General features: G+C 35.7%; 2 protein-coding genes across 2 annotated transcripts in view; both read right to left on the reverse strand.

Annotated features, from left to right (window-relative positions):
* The window catches only part of LOC140148452 (uncharacterized), a 37,629-nt gene extending 29,097 nt beyond the window's left edge, over positions 1-8,532 (reverse strand). The window contains exons 1-2 of the mRNA XM_072170399.1: positions 8,156-8,532; positions 957-1,101 (exon numbers count right to left, since the gene is read on the reverse strand). Coding sequence (XP_072026500.1) covers positions 957-1,101; positions 8,156-8,285 — 275 coding nt within the window. The 5' untranslated portion in view covers positions 8,286-8,532. The remainder of the gene's footprint in view (positions 1-956; positions 1,102-8,155) is intronic.
* Positions 8,533-13,313: 4,781 nt separating this feature from the next.
* LOC140148454 (uncharacterized) overlaps positions 13,314-17,517 on the reverse strand; it is a 63,092-nt gene continuing 58,888 nt past the window's right edge. Inside the window, exon 5 of the mRNA XM_072170404.1 lies at positions 13,314-13,512. Within this exon, the coding sequence (XP_072026505.1) occupies positions 13,463-13,512 (50 nt within the window). The 3' untranslated portion in view covers positions 13,314-13,462. The remainder of the gene's footprint in view (positions 13,513-17,517) is intronic.

The raw sequence follows: 17,517 nt of genomic DNA on the forward strand, positions 1-17,517 counted from the left end.
ACTAAGTGAAACCCAACAAAAATTATGGGTTTTATTCAAATGAGTGTAACTGGGGTTTGGTGTAAGTAAATACATCAACTCATTTTTAATTAGAGTTTGCTCTTTTCAGTGATTTTTCATTTTGAGTCGATTCCTTCTGGATTTTGAAAAAAAAAACACGCCACAAACATGAGTTAACTTTTTTCAATCAGCTTGTAGATGTCGAAAAAGCTCAATTCCTGAGAAAAACAACGTCTAGAGTGCACAGCCACGTTAAGATCATTCCAAGTGTTAACTTCTTCAAATACAAAAAGTCGATAGAAAATTGAAAGAACACAGGTTCGGTATCGAGTCGATATTGTCTTTAAACAGAATTTTCTCAGAAATTAATTTTTTCGATGTTTTGAGTTTGAGCATGTGGGGTGTGTGTTTATTAATAATTAGCAAAAGCATGGGCCACGCACTTCATATTCATTGAAGTGTACGAGTAAGTTCTCAATGACAGATATTACGGATGCCGTTAGAGTGATATTACATACATACATACATACATATTTTATTTATTTCCATCATATCAAAATACATGCAAGCAAATTTAACAAAACGGAAAAATAGAATTTAAAAAAAGTTGGCGGAGATGTAACAAAAGGCAAAAGCCTGAATTGAGCGTTACACCACCTTAAAAGAAATATTAGGCTAATTAATATAATACTAGAATTACAGAAATTAAGAAATACACTCAAATACAGATACATACATTTACACACACACACAAACAGATGTCTCAAGCAACAAATGCAAGGTAATGTAGGAAAATAACTCACAAAAATAAATCATTTGCTCAATAAGTCAGAATTACGGATGTGATAAGAAAAATAGTTTCAACAAATCCTAAACCAATTATATACATGTACCAAATACTGATACATAATTTACAACAATGAAATCATTATTACATCATTAAATATATTACCAACCTGTCCTGTGGATCCACTGTGATTCTGTACTTATCAATAGCAGGTATATTCCTCATCTGAAGCCATTGGTTTATGTTAGGTGGTACGTTTTCTGGTCTACTACGTTTAGCTTCCAGAATCCTATGCAAAAAATTATTTGCCGTGTCTGTAGTGTTAAATAAAATGAGTTTTTATTGACTCGATAGTAGCTGTAGGTTAACAGGCGAATTTGTTATCAGCACATATGAAAATATAACATCAATATTAATCAATTATGTCACGCTTGGACGCGTTATTAACTAATTCTTGTGTGCATGACCAATGGCTAATGCACGACAGCTATTTGACTGGCTCAAACGCCAAGAAACATGAGAGATGAGTACTTCGGCACAATTGCAATTTAATGTAAAAATGGTCCAAATGAGGACAATTATTGTGGCCTAAACCTGCCCCAAAGGAAGATGCACATAACAGCTTTTGGTTAACTTTGTCATGGTGTTGGGGAAGTTTACAAATATCAACACAGTGGAGTCTTATATACCCTTATCAATGCGCTAAGCAGTGGTGTACGCAAGGGGGTTGGGCACCCCCACTTTTTAGTCGGGGGAAACACACCAAGTTGGAGGGTAAATGTAGGGTTATCAAATTGAGAATTTGTAATAGTCTCACCCCCCCCCCCAAAAAAAAAACTTGCGAAAGCAAGTCACGCCCAGCTAAATCTGTTCCTATGAACCGTGTTGAACAAATTGCGCTTGTAGCGCGCGAAACTTTCCACATTTTGATATCTTCAGTAGAAAGCATTATGTCTGGTAGCTGTAGGCCTAACGCTTTGGAGGGGGGGGGGGGTGTATTGCAACGGTCAAAAGGCCTTAAAGTAGAGATATTGTTATCTTGTCCGATTGCATCCCGATTTGAACTTGATATTTTATATTGTAAAATTGAATGAATTTGTTAGTCTATTTAGATATAAACGTGCCGCCAAAAGGTGGCTTTCTCAAGTTAAATCCGCGAGCAGTAACTTCTTTACCTTTTGAAAATTGTAATTTATTTATGATGATAAGTGTTCGAAATTAGCGCATTATTATGCACAATCCAAACATGACTCTGATAGTGTAATAATAGTAGTTTTTTGTTTGTATGTTTGAAACTAATTATTAACCTACTGATATCACACACCATGCGCGTATTTTGGGGGGGGGGCTTTGGGGGCGCCAGCCCCCCGGGTCAAAGTAGGGGCGGCAAAAACGAAGGGGCGGCGGAAGAAGAAGGGGCGGCAAAAACAGGGGCGGCAAAAACGAAGGGGGCGGCAAAACGAATTAGCAAAGAAAAAAGGGCGCCAAAAAATTGAAAAAGCATAAATAATTGTGAAAAAAGGTTGCTTTTGGGACGCTAGCGCCTAAAATCCTTTATTTTTTTTGCTCTTCACTTTTTCAAACGACCGTGAAAAAAATTGGGTCAACCTTTTCGGGCTGTTAAGGAAGGGGCAGCAAAATTGTTTCTTCTTCAGCCCCCCGGGGTTGGGGCGGCCACGGTACGCCACTGCACACAGCACATATCATCTATACCTTTCATATCCACGCTAAAAAGGAAAGTACTTTCCAACACATATAGAACATAAAGTCTGCACAGAAAGTAACGCAGCTGTTATAGATTCGTCTATAGCTTCAGAACTATTATTTGTATTCTCAATGTTTTAACATAGAACGAAGAATGGTGTATTTACGCGGATTTTGATATCCCATTTGTCCAATGTCGTTCAATATTAACAACACAGTATAGTGCTGTTAAAGTAAAATACCCAAATTTAAAAGTGGCAGTTTACAGCGATCAATGGTTACCGTATGTCCGGAATGTCCGCCCTTACCTTCGCGCTGACTACAAATCAATACGAATAGCTGCAACTTTTATATTCGGGTATTTTTCTTTCTAACCACTCCTGTGTTGTTAATATTGAACGAAATTGGACAAATGGGATATCAAAATTCGCGCAAATACACCATCCATCGTTCTATGTCAAAACATTGTGAATACAAAATAGTTTCGAAGGTACAGGCGTATCTATAACAGCTGCGTTACTCTTTGTGCAGACTTTATATCATTAGCGCCCCAATCCGGCTTGAAATGGGGGGAGGGGGATGTCAAAAAGTGTCTGAAATATAAAAACTCTTGCTATGTATATAGCTTGATGCATTTCGTCGCTGTTTTGGCATATGTTTAGGTTTACGACATATGACGAAAAATGCCGTTTTGAAACAAATCGCATTTAAAGTTTTTCCGATTTTTGAAGACCCACTGGAGAGCACCAAAGTAAAATATGTTTATTATTATCAAAGAATATAATCAATAATATATTTGTCTTTGTTCTCAACTTAATACAAACTTTTTATTCATTCACTAATTAGAAGTAATTAATCTGCAAACTCATACGGCAGTATGCCAAAATATGCACAATTTGACAACCTATGTAAAAATATATGATACGCCATGTGATATGACAGTATGCCAAAACAATAGGAAACTGCAGTTACACGGTGGCCTATGGCGACGTATCATGATACGACTGTATGCCAAAACACAGAATGAAGATTTAGGGGGGATGTTACATAAAAACCATGTCGTATCATACTAATTAGTGCCATATCTCATTAACTAATTACATTTAGGTCTCAAAACTTTGTGAATATATAGAGTTTCATTCATAGATTTTGAAAGTTAAATAACTCATTTTGCCCAAAAATCGTCATACGACACTATGCCAAAACAGCGACGATTTGTTAGCAAGTTTGATAACATTTTGGGTATTTGCTGAAACCAAAGTTAATGAAGAAAAATCAACTTCTTCCATCTAAAGCTACAATGCCGGAGGTTGAAATACTGATAGCCCTTTAGCATTAAACATATTACGACGGGTGTCAAGATGGGTTAAGGGTGTCGGGGTGTGGGGGATGGGGGTAGGGGAATCACAGACATAGAAACCTTGCTCTGATTTGGATTGTCTCCCAGTATATGAAAAGATAAAACACAATTCAGGTCCAAAAGGACTCGTGAATAGTTTCCTCGTTGAGTGTGCAATTATTTGAACGGTATGATAAAAATGTTATTAGGCTACTCTTTGTGCAGACTTTATATCATTAGCGCCCCCAATCCGGCTTGAAATGGGGGGAGGGGGATGTCAAAAAGTGTCTGAAATATAAAAACTCTTGCTATGTATATAGCTTGATGCATTTCGTCGCTGTTTTGGCATATGTTTAGGTTTACGACATATGACGAAAAATGCCGTTTTGAAACAATCGCATTTAAAGTTTTTCCGATTTTTGAAGACCCACTGGAGAGCACCAAAGTAAAATATGTTTATTATTATCAAAGAATATAATCAATAATATATTTGTCTTTGTTCTCAACTTAATACAAACTTTTATTCATTCACTAATTAGAAGTAATTAATCTGCAAACTCATACGGCAGTATGCCAAAATATGCACAATTTGACAACCTATGTAAAAATATATGATACGCCATGTGATACGACAGTATGCCAAAACTATAGGAAACTGCAGTTACACGGTGGCCTATGGCGACGTATCATGATACGACTGTATGCCAAAACACAGAATGAAGATTTAGGGGGGATGTTACATAAAAACCATGTCGTATCATACTAATTAGTGCCATATCTCATTAACTAATTACATTTAGGTCTCAAAACTTTGTGCATATATAGAGTTTCATTCATAGATTTTGAAAGTTAAATAACTCATTTTGCCCAAAAATCGTCATACGACACTATGCCAAAACAGCGACGATTTGTTAGCAAGTTTGATAACATTTTGGGTATTTGCTGAAACCAAAGTTAATGAAGAAAAATCAACTTCTTCCATCTAAAGCTACAATGCCGGAGGTTGGAATACTGATAGCCCTTTAGCATTAAACATATTACGACGGGTGTCAAGATGGGTTAAGGGTGTCGGGGTGTGTGGGGGATGGGGGGGGGGGGGTAAGGGGAATCACAGACATAGAAACCTTGAAACCCAGTATATGAAAAGATAAAACACAATTCAGGTCCAAAAGGACTCGTGAATAGTTTCCTCGTTGAGTGTGCAATTATTTGAACGGTATGATAAAAATGTTATTAGGTTCGGTTTTGGGTATGATACGGATTATATGTAGTCTCGGAGTCCGGGTCCATATTAAAAATACAGAGAACTCTACTACTCCCGAGTCCCCGTTCCAGAAAAATATAGTCAACTTCTGCCAAATGAAACATAGCTCAATACTAATCATTCATTTAGTTCTTACTGGCAATATTTATGAATTAAGGGCCAAAAACATGCATTTTTAGGGTGTTTTTCACATGTTGTGACAATCAAGTCTAAAGACTTGTACGAAGACTAATTTTAATTTATGCATTCTAATTTTTGGAAAAGACATGTTTCATTCATATTACCAATCATTTAATTAAAGTAACAAAAAAAACATAAATTTCAACATATGATCAAGATTTTGAATGCTTAGACTTGTTTTAAGTCTTTGATTTTTATGACTCGCTTGTCAGAAAACATGCCAAAAATGCGTGTTATTGAAGAAATTTTCAAGAATGAGCAAAATACTGATACTGTTTTTCCATGTAATACTGAAATTTTATCTCCAGATAGTACAAAATGAATGATTAGGAGAACACTATGTTTCACCTTGCAGATCTTGCTAATATGTTTTGAATCCCATAAAATTAGTGCCGGATTTTTTCTGGAATGGGGAGTAAGGTCAGTGGGACTTAGCTCTCTATTGTTGATTTCATACAATAAAGAAACGGATGCACCCCACCTCATATAGCACGCACGTTGGCAAATGTATTTATTGTAAACACTGTTGTGAACAAAGCGTGACGTGAAGGGGAAGGGGTTGACAATACACTAGCGGTTCGCAAAGTATTTCTACATGCATCAGGCCCTGTTATGCCTATTATTAGAGGTTTTCTAGAAACACGAGAAAAGAGGCGATGAAGTGCGCGCAGCTCGCAAATGTTGACTTTTTTTTACATGGAAGTGATCCAGCGATAGGGGCTACTGAACATCCCTATTGAGTTTGTCAAATGGCATATGAATATTTTAAGCACGGATTTTTGATTATCATTGCACGGATTTTTAACCTCACTGCACAAACGTGCCAAGACGCACGTTAAAATAGCCCCTGGCTGGTATTATAAAATATGTACATGTATTCAATTTGAGAACGTTAGGATATAATTTTGTTATGAAATAATTTTGTCTGAGTACATAACCTTGCAAGCTCTTTCATCATCCAACCAGAAACTGATGCCCGTGCTAATTAATTTTATGTATATATAATATATACCACGAAAAAGGGAACAGCTAATATAGTATTTTGAGATAATAATGGATAGATTGTGGTTAGTTTGAATTAGCTTGTCAATGCATACCAATTTTAAGGAGTAGGAATTAGTGATAGGGATTTGAAATTAGGACATTTCAGATGTTATATGTTAGTGGTAGAAACCACTTAAAGGTAAATGACCCGATTGACAGCCTCATCCCCACTTTACCCGTATCAAAATGCAGATTTTTGTATGAGGTGAAAGCTCACATGTTTCTCATTAACCAGGCGGCATAGGTCACGCGACACGTGACGTTCGAGGCTGGCGATAATACAAGACTGACAGCCCCATTCAAAATACATGGTTACGGTTAGCATTTATAAATTGAAAAATAACATACGTACAGTGTGGTACATTGTCGTACCCCAACGGTTTTAGAGTAAGATAATTTTGCTTTGACACCACATAACAAATTTAGAATTGTTTGTGAAGATTTCATGATTATGTGTTAATCCAATGGCGACGTCAAAAATTGCGATATCGCTTCCACCACCGCCTGTCATTAACATATAGAAATTATGCGTTTCAAATCGGCATATTTCCGAAGAATTAGTCACGAACGTGGTATACCACAGTCAAGACTAATTAGATATTTTTAGATGTTTATTGATGATATATTCGGAAATACACCGATTTGAAACTGCTAATTTCAATATGTTAATGAGAAAAATAGGATATTTCAGGTTTACGTGTTCTTATTGCATGCTTGAAAGGGACAACATTTTATTTAGGGGCCCCTATAATAAAGGTTTCAAATAATTCCATTTTCCAACTATATCAGGTCACCTTCCTTTGAGCAGGGATATGAGACAACATCCCTGCTTTGAGGCAAAAATGTCACTTGTAGTAGGGCCGAATTGGTGGTCATGTTTTACGATACATACAAATCTTATCATTGCAATTCCCCGGTGCAATTCTAGCCTGATAAATGCAATGGCCGATTACAAAGAACCTGTTACCACCGTGACCTATTGGCGTATTTTATTAGTTAATTTAGGTCACTATTAATCATTGTTGGTAATTGGATTTACATTAAATTTGACAATGTTGTAATGACGATAGGCAGGTCACAAAAGATTAATTTGAATTTTCGAGTTTTTTAATGGATAATTTAGTGTAAAGGGAACGAATTTGTTAAACATATATGTCAAAACCTTGAAGTTTGGCAACAATTTTAGCCTATATTTTAGATTCACGCAAAAATATATTTCAAAGATAAAATCCATCTTACAGTTTCAAAAAAATATGTTTTTCTCTCTACTCTAATTTGAATCTAATTTGGTCGTAAATACGAATATTTGATACTGACGACATAACTTCACATTTCACATCTGGTGTATGCCATCTCGAGCAGCAAACAAATCATTCCATAAGCACTTTTCATCGTCTAAAAATAAGAAGCTACTCTTCATTAAACAATGCAATGCTTCGCCAAATATTATTACCCCTTTCCCCGCCCCTTTCCTCAAGCGCAGCTAAAATATTTAAAACCTGTAACTCTGTATCGAGTAAATACGTCGTGATAAATCAAACATTCCTTACCATACTATATGTATGATGGAGGAGCATTTTAAAGACATTTTTTCAAACAAATGCAACTATCAAGAACAAACTAAACAATACATATATGTAATTTGTTGGCATACATTTGAAGAAATTCTTTACGAATGCACAAAATTTCAACTATACAACAAAAGCGCCAAAAACACATTTTGCATTACAGAATTATTCTAAACCTACACAAAATTGGTCAAGTAATGACAAATTGTATTCACCATTAACATGTGATTTAATAAAATACTGCAACATAATACTGAAGATGAACCTACCTTTGCTTGTAGAATACATTGAATGTACGCAAATGATGTTACTAGATAACAGAACCATGAATACCAGCAGGATACAAGGGTTGACAAGCCGTTGGTAAATGGTCTTGAAATATTGGTGTTCAACCATCATGGTGTTTGCGTTTGTCTCCAGCTGATGCGGCTGTCATATGAGCTTGATAGTGATTATGTTCGCTATACACATTCAATTTAGTAATATCAGTAATGGTTGGCTAAGTATGGGCAAACAAGGCAACTCAAGGTTTTTACAAACTCTGAATTGGTAAAACAACGTCAGTAAAACAACTTATAGATATGCACAATAAGTAATTAAGCAAAAATTGGTAGAAAGCACCTGAAATGACGTTGTTTGCGCTATCATATTCGCTACATTTTGATTGATACCATTAATTATCCAAAATGCTTAAGATGGAACAAACGCCAAGGTAGTATAGGATCACGTGGATGTGACGTTTTGGAAATTATCCATGTAATCTATTTACTTTAATGAGGTAAATTTGTTGCTCGCCATCCTGAAGTAATGCTTGTCTTTCACGGAATATCGTTAGACATGATGATGAAATATAGCGTAAATTCAAAACAACAGGGTCATAAATATTGTTGAAAAGAAAGATTTTAACAAATCTTATGGGAAATAAAGGTGAAAGCTACTATAAATAATGGTAATATAATATGTGCGCGAAAAAAAAATGGCTTCCTGCATTAAGAAGACAAGTGACTTTTTAAAACAACCTTACGAATCAAAAGAGATTGACAGTATTGTACTTTAAAATCTAGGAACGTTTGTAATAAAACATAAAATAGTATGTTTAGTCAAACCTGTTTGAACAAAGTGAATACATTTGCTTTATGATATTCTGCTGACAAATCAATTTAGTTTACCATATTTAACAATTTTATACAGTTTCAAATACGCTCCATTAAGGGCTCTGCAACCCACCTTTGCACAGTATTTTTGTGGGACCTGAGAGCACATCAGACACAAAAATTGCTTACAAAAACTGAATACGAGGAATGTCCTTCTGGTATAGATATTTTTAATTTGCGATATAATAAAATTTTTATGGCAAATTATTTTAAAAATGACATTATTTACATTTTAACAGCCATTTAAGTAAACTAGGTAGACGTTATAAATCTAATGATATGTACTTACAGTGTATGTAGCTGGGATGAAAAGCCGACCATCATGAAAAGTGTTGACCTTTCGTATTGAAGATATACAGGGAGTTTCCCAAAATTGTAGGTCTTTTGGGAAACTTTATGTATATCTTCAATACAAAAGGTCAAAATTTTCAAATAATGGCACATTTAGATTGATAAAGTTACTTCGAAGTTCGAGGACTGTTAAGGTGATACTACACCTCTTGATAAATTTGTTGACTATTTTTGTATTTTTCTCAAAAAATAATAACACACTGGTAACTAAAGTTATGTGTCTTATAGGGGCAAGGAATCCAGTTACTACACTGGAATTTCAGTGACTCAAGACAAGCGGTACGTTTTTTTATGATAAGAAAAGCGGTACCGCTAGAATGTACCTCATTTCTTAACATATAACAATAATGAGCCTCTTGTCTTGAATCACTGAAATTTCAGTAAAGTAATTGGATTCCTTGCCCCTATAATATACTAGTACATAACTTTTGTTATCAGTGTGTCACAAAATTTATCAGGGGGTGTAGTACGACATTAAATGTAAAATGTCAATTTTTAATAATTTTTAATTAATAAACTTTGTATTATATCACTCGTATCCCACAAAATATACTGATGTAAAATTGGACTGTTTAAGCCCATATTTATTGGTCGAGCTATGTGTTTTAAAATATTGGACGAGACGTTTAATATTTTTAAAATCATTATTATGTTTTGGATCCAATATTTCCACACACTTGGATTCATCAAAACATTTGTGCAAAGGTGGATTACAGAGCCCTTAATATGCTTAAACCAATCACTTGTGATCCTCATCAATCACTCATGGTGTCAAGCTATTACTTACCCTGCTTTCTGCAGGAAGCCTATTTCAAGTAATTTGGCTAATTACATCTAACATGTTATCAACTCGACTGCACTATAATGAGAGACGATGATGATGCTGCTGATGATGACGACAACGCTGACGACGACGACACCAACAATGATAATGATGAAGATGATGATGATGATGATGATGATGATAATGATGATGATGATGATGATGATGATGATGGCGTCAATGACGATGTAAATGATGCTGATGATGATTTTGATTTTGATGATAGTCCTTATTTCACGTTTTAATAATATGTTAGACACCCCTATTCTCTCTTGCAAGTTAAATACAACCAATACAATTCAAAATAGACAATTTGCCAAAAAAATTACCATAAAGTAAATCTGGTGTTTTTTCTCATTGTGTTTTTATTAGAAAAATCAGAAAACAAACACATGATCAGAAAATATTGGAACTAATTTACCAAATTCATTCATATACAAATGTACATATCAATTTGTAAGCGCTCTTTTTTAAAGTCATAGTTCATTGAATTTACAACCGTATGACAAAACGGGCGAAAATAGTAACTTTTTGCACAATATTTGCAATTTAAAGAGAATTGACCATTGCTCATTCTAGTGACTCTAGTATATGGACAATATAAGTGTGCTTTTTTTTTTTTTTTTTTAAAATTTGAAAAATATTGTAAGGAACACTTGAGGTTTTGACTTTTAAAACCTGCATTTTGGTCAAAAAAATGTGCTTGGATAGGTAGTTTTCAACAGATTTTCCACATTCGCCTTGCTATAACATTGAATTGTGTTATCTGTTGACCTAGTGACTAAAAGTGTCTTTAGGGGGTAGTGTTAACTTTCGTTTGGTATTAAAAATAAATTCTGATTGGATGAAGGGAACACTTGAGGTTTCGACAAAAACCAATCAAAGAGGCCCATTTTTAGCTAGAAGCTTCACAGCTACTACATTGCTATGCACTCAACCGTGTAGTGTAATCAAAGACTGTGAAGGAGACCCGGGAGGAGACATTCGCTGCTTGTTGTTCTCTGCTTGGAAGCTCTTGGGACGAAAATGTGTGCTCAGGTGTATCGAGGTGGAAACTGTGCGATACTGCGCATGATGGTTTATAAGAGAATCGTTTTGTATAGAAACATTTCCATACATGTATGCCATAAAGTCAATCTAATTAATTTGACCTGCAAGTTTCTTGTTTTAACGTAATGAACCTTAATTTAAAAGCCGATCCACCAATATGAATTTTAATATTTTAAATTGCTCCGGCGTTTTAGATATTAGAAGCAAAAAAACGTGTCAATGACCGACAGATCTATATAATTATTATGATAATCTGTGGGTGTGGTGGTACACCATCATGGGGCCATCGGTAAAAGGGCCCGAAAAGGGGGGTCGCACATTGACTGCGCATCGACACATTATTTGGACAGGATGGCATCGGATGTGATAGCTTTTTTAAGTAGTCATTGGTTGTCAGAACAGATACTAGTGGCACATAGGGGAGTGTCTAAAGAAATAATGCATAATTATATGAATAGATAGAAATCATAACAGTGCGGGGACGGTGGAGACACGTCTAAATATTTTATATGGGGACACCCCCTAAAATCAAACCAGGAAGAAATCAACCAGAATTGCCCTGTGTATATGCTTTCTAGCCCGATAATAAAACACTATGTGTGTGTCAAAATAGGATCAAATTGTAGCTAATTGTATGAGAACATTCAGCGCACTAACCCAGCAAATGCCACATAATGCCATTGCCAACATTAGCCTGCTTTTGGGGATAAATTTGGGCCCAAATCTGCTCGTCGTCCATGAATTTTAATGCTTCATCCGTCACTAATCACAATTACTAACTTTAATAAGTTATTTTCAAATTACAAACATTTCATGATTTTGATATTTTTATTAAAATATCACGCAGGTTGCTAATATATTCAACTAACCGTTCAATATTTACAACATGATAATTTTTTTTATTTGAACCATGAGGAGGAATGCTAGGTTTTAAATAGACTATGGCATAGTCTATTTTTGATAAATAAAAGCATGTTAATCATGATGAAAGCATTCAGTTGAACTCGAAATTATACTGATATTTAATACATCAAAATACTAGTATAAAATTGTTATGAAAAAGTTAATATAATTATATTAGTGACAGTAAAAGTAAAGTGGCTTATATTATTGAATGCAACATATCATAATGTCATAATTGTATTGGCACTTCAGTACTGAACAATTCTGATTTTAGAATCTGCCAGTTTATTAATCACAAAATTCCAGGTTAAAAATAGACTATGGACATTCAATTAAAAACGTGATTTTGAACAGGCAAAGTCCCTAACACTCACACTGTCAATCATACTTGTTTATCAATCAAATTTAACCGCAAGCAAATACAAGATGCGCTCATTGACTTACTGACGCGTTCATGCAATTACACAACACAAAGGCGGCGTAGGCCACATACTTGTGTACCATGTAGTTATTAATGGTAATGACAGGTACCCGGAGGATTTAAACCATAACGAGATCTGGGCGACCAATCACAAGCCAGATCCATTTAAAGATGCATTACATCATCGCCAATTTTAGTAGGCCAGATTTCCGACAATCTCATCCATAGAAGCTCATAGACAGCCGTGTTAAGCATGTAAACCGCAATCCAATGTCAGTAGTCCACTTGGGAAGCTAACAAACAGAGGGAGTAGGGTGACTGAAAAGATCAGATGTGAAAATCTATCAATTGTGCACACATTAATTAAATCAGAGTTTTAAGCTTAAATACAATATCCAGAGTATGCACAATGGGCAAGTGGACTACGGGGTAGTCTAGGTTTTAAATGGAGAAAATTGGGAAAACAATGGAGAAACCCGACATCCCCCTGGCGTAAATATTGAACGGTCCCTAAGAGTAATAATTATAATTCTTTCACACAAAGGCTGACAGTAAAAATGTTAGCTTGATATTTGGAAGTTACGCTCTTAATATAACGTTCAGATCTTTTTCTTTCTTCTCCATCAATGAAGGCTTTATTTTATGATATTCAATTTATTAGAGTCTGATGATATCAGGATCAGAACGTGTTTCTGTTCTGAACGGTAGGTTCAACAAGCAAATTGGGCACAAAGTTTAATTTTTTCCGTGTTTAGAATATTAATAATTTTAACATTTCTATGGTGTAAGACTTCAGTAGAACCTTCTCTTATCCAGGTGCTGAGCAGGTTACGATGACAGTTTATTATATACCGACAGAATAGAAGAAGTTGAACTAAATGTCGCGAAGCTGTTCCAGAAGATCTTTCAAAGTTGATCTATTCTCTGCAAGAAAAATGAGAAAAAAGAGATTTGCTAAGTATGTACAGTCTTTTTTTTTCAAAGTGTTTTCAGTAGTTGCAAATGGCTATGAAAACATTTCGTCCCTCAAAACAAGTGTTATAATAAGAATCCATTGATCATTTGATCTGGAGACATGAAACATAATGCCGTTTGGATTGTTTTCATCCCCAAATAATATTTTCACACAATCATTTGACCACCAACCCTGCCAACTGTAGCAAAAATCTGATTCTGTTCTCATATCAACTTGTGGAGGACCACACAATGCTATAAAGTGTTTTTATAGCATGCTTATGGCTCTTCTATTATTGAAACTCCATTAGTTGCTTTACTATAGAAGTCAGCGGCCCAGGTCAGCGGCCTCAGCCCTGCCGTGCATAGCATTATGGTCTTGGACCACAAGTTACAGACGAAATTAGATATTTGCACCAAATGTAAGTCAGGTCTCCACTACTAACATGCAGTCGAGTCTGTCGTCACGTGTCTGCTGTAGTGACGTTCATACTTGTATCCAACTCCACTTGGAGTAATATCATATTAGGAAGATTTGCATGACCATAAAGGATGTTACCATGGTTACTGCACAAACTGCATGAAAATGATTGGAACCGGCGGGATATGTCACATTTTCCACCAAAAATATGTTAAAAATATCAAATCGCTAATAATTGTAATTCTTGCGCTATTATTAGAAATGTGCATAATACAGTAGGCCTACCGTAAAAACTCGATAGTTAGCATCTGTGCTTACTATCGAGCACTTTTGAAAACATGAAATTGTCCGGCACTTTCCCAACTGAGCTAATGGGGTTGAAACTCAAATTTGCTTGTTCGTATGTAACTATGTGTATGATGATTTGCTCAAAACCATTAACACTTTTGTGGATGGTGCACTCCATGTTTTTATGTTTTAACAGCGCTCGACAGTAAGCACATATGCGAACTATCGAGTTTTTACGGTATGTGAATTTAATGATCTGATAGACCAATAGGCCAATAGATTGTTGCATCATGGGAGCTAGTGTCATTCAAATGAAGATTCATAGTGAAACAAAACAAGTTGAATAGCTTCACTGTTTCTCAATCAATCAATCAATTTTAAACTGTTGCGATTTGGTAGTTCACAGCAACTTGCGAATGGTAGTTAGCCTTGCAAAATTTGCCTTGATCATTTCATAGCGAGTGCGTAGAAGAATTCAAATATAACAGATATACTTTTGTAGGTCCTGTGGTTCTTGAGTTACGATGTATAATTTCACATATTAAAAAAAAGTAGACTTAATTGGTACATAACATATAATTGAACACAGAGATTTAAAAAAGATCAATTTGCGTCTGACGTCATTATGTCAATCAAACTCGAGCACGGTTTGTTTACAAGTGTCGTGATGATAAGATGCTGAACTCGGCGGTAAAACCGTGCGCCTTATTGTTAATTTTACATACAAACCATCATGTCAAAAGTAAAGTTAGGGCGTTATCATGTTTATAGTATGAAACTTTCTTTCCCAAAGGCTCCATGTCAACAATGCCTATAATGAAAGACAAAGATAAAAAACTAGTTTGCGTCTGACGTCATCTGTCAATCAAACTCGAGCACGGTTTGTTTACAATTGTCGTGATGATATGAGTTCCTGAACGCGGCGGTAAAACCGGGTGCCTTATTTAATATTAGAGAGATTGCGATTTCCAAACGTAGGTATCGGACCACAGATATTGGAACAATAGAGAGATTGCGATTTCCAAACGTAGACATCGGACGTACGTTGATCTATTCAAAACCACTCTCCTGTATCGAAGCGAGGTCACGTATTTAGCCAGTTTTGAAGATTTTCCACGTGCGAAATAAACGTAGATACATCGTTGACAATGCACAAAATTTGTCCATTTCACAATATGTTAAAGACAGTCAACATGGTCAATAAAGGTACAGCGATGTGTTGAAAATCGACTAAATTTATACGCGATGTCCATACGCAGAGATTGCCCATTGAAATGTGTGTGATACTTTGCGTACAAAAAATGACATTGCGATTTCCCATTTCGGATTCCAACGTAGAAAAAAAACGCAGATGCTACGTTGAAATATGCTGATTTTGCCTCATGTCTAAGTCCATGCAACGCGCCCAATTTTCAGGACCAATTTTTCAGGATGTAGTGATCTTTAATCTACCAAAATATATGTTTTTGGGCAAATATAATATTTAATATATTTAATCAGCATGTAGGTCAAAATTTTAGTCAAAATCAAAAGCGGCCTGTTTGAATTAGGCAGAGACTCAGCTTACTGTTATTTTTTCAATCACTATGCCCTCTATCGACCTAGATTAGATTAGATCAAATATTATAGGCTTCATTCCAGCTGACTTGTTTTCTTTCGTGAAGAATGAGCACAATCCAGTTTGGAACCGAGACTAGCAATATTTAACACAGTATTAACGTACGTACGTGAAAACGTACGTTCCACGTGCTGCGTTTGGAACATCGCAATCTCTCTAGTGTGATTTCACATTTTGGACTAAACGTAGCATTAAAACGTAAGTTCCACGTTGAAATATGCTGATTTAGGTAAAGGAAACGTAGAGAACGAGTGTTTCCCTACGAATGTGTTTTTTGTACAGGTGAGGGGTGCGCAATAATTTTGTATATCCTCGGGTGGTGAATTATTATAGTGGCAACATATTTGTTGGCAGATCCCCCTCCCCCACTTTTCAGGCATTAAAAATCCCAAATTACGTTAAATTACACCTTTTGCGGAAATTTTGCGCAAAATTTATCGACTTGCCCCCCCAATTCACTTTTCCCCCATGCCCCCGAAAAAATCCTGGTGCCGCCATTGTTTTACATAGAACCCCAATAAAGATTACGATACTGTTTTGTTTTTATGGTAATCTAATCTTCCATTTTCTTAAATTATCTTGGGGTTCTATGCGAAAATCTTGAATGCAAGCATTCTTTGGCAGTGGCCCCAAATATTTTTTCTTTCCCCTTCCCCCACTTTTCAGGCATTAAAAAACCCAAATTACGTTAAATTACACCTTTTGTGGCAATTTTGCGCAAAATTTATCGATTTCCCCCCCCCTCCGAAATTCACTTTGCCCTCCCCCATGCCCCCCAAAAATATCCTGGTGCCACTGTTTTACATAGAACCCCGATCAAGATTACGGTACTGTTTTGTTTTTATGGTAATCTAATCTTCCATTTTCTTAAATTATCTTGGGGTTCTATGCGAAAATCTTGAATGCAAGCATTCTTTGGCAGTGGCCCCAAATATTTTTCTTTCCCCTTCCCCCACTTTTCAGGCATTAAAAAACCCAAATTACGTTAAATTACACCTTTTGTGGCAATTTTGCGCAAAATTTATCGATTCCCCCCCTCCGAAATTCACTTTGCCCTCCCCCATGCCCCCCAAAAATATCCTGGTGCCACTGTTTTACATAGAACCCCGATCAAGATTACGGTACTGTTTTGTTTTTATGGTAATCTAATCTTCCATTTTCTTAAATTATCTTGGGGTTCTATGCGAAAATCTTGAAGAGGTCTACAAGAGAAATGGCAGGCTCCCTATATATTGCTCGGACCCATGTACCATGCACGATGCAGTCAAAATCGATTTATGTATTGTGCGCAGTACAGTACATGTATTTTTGTATTTCTACTCTATACGCTGGCGAAGTGACGTCATAATCGGATTAACTACCATAGCAATAGATGAATACAATTTTTGAATAGATCGCTCTGCACTACAACAGGTTGCACTCATCACCTGTCTTCAATCATTATAATAGATTGAATATACAGGGTGTCCCAGAATGATTTATACCGGGAAAGATGGAATTTTTTTAGGTATGAACGGCATTTCTATTAGGTCATATTGTTTTGCATTTTAAGTTTTACATATATTTAGCTCGGATTTTTTAGATTTTAAAAATTGGATGTTTCTATTAGAAGTTAGAGAGGATTGCGTAAAAATAGTGAATTCCAAGT

Source organism: Amphiura filiformis, chromosome 3, assembly GCF_039555335.1.
Source record: "Amphiura filiformis chromosome 3, Afil_fr2py, whole genome shotgun sequence".
Lineage (NCBI taxonomy): Eukaryota > Metazoa > Echinodermata > Ophiuroidea > Amphilepidida > Amphiuridae > Amphiura > Amphiura filiformis.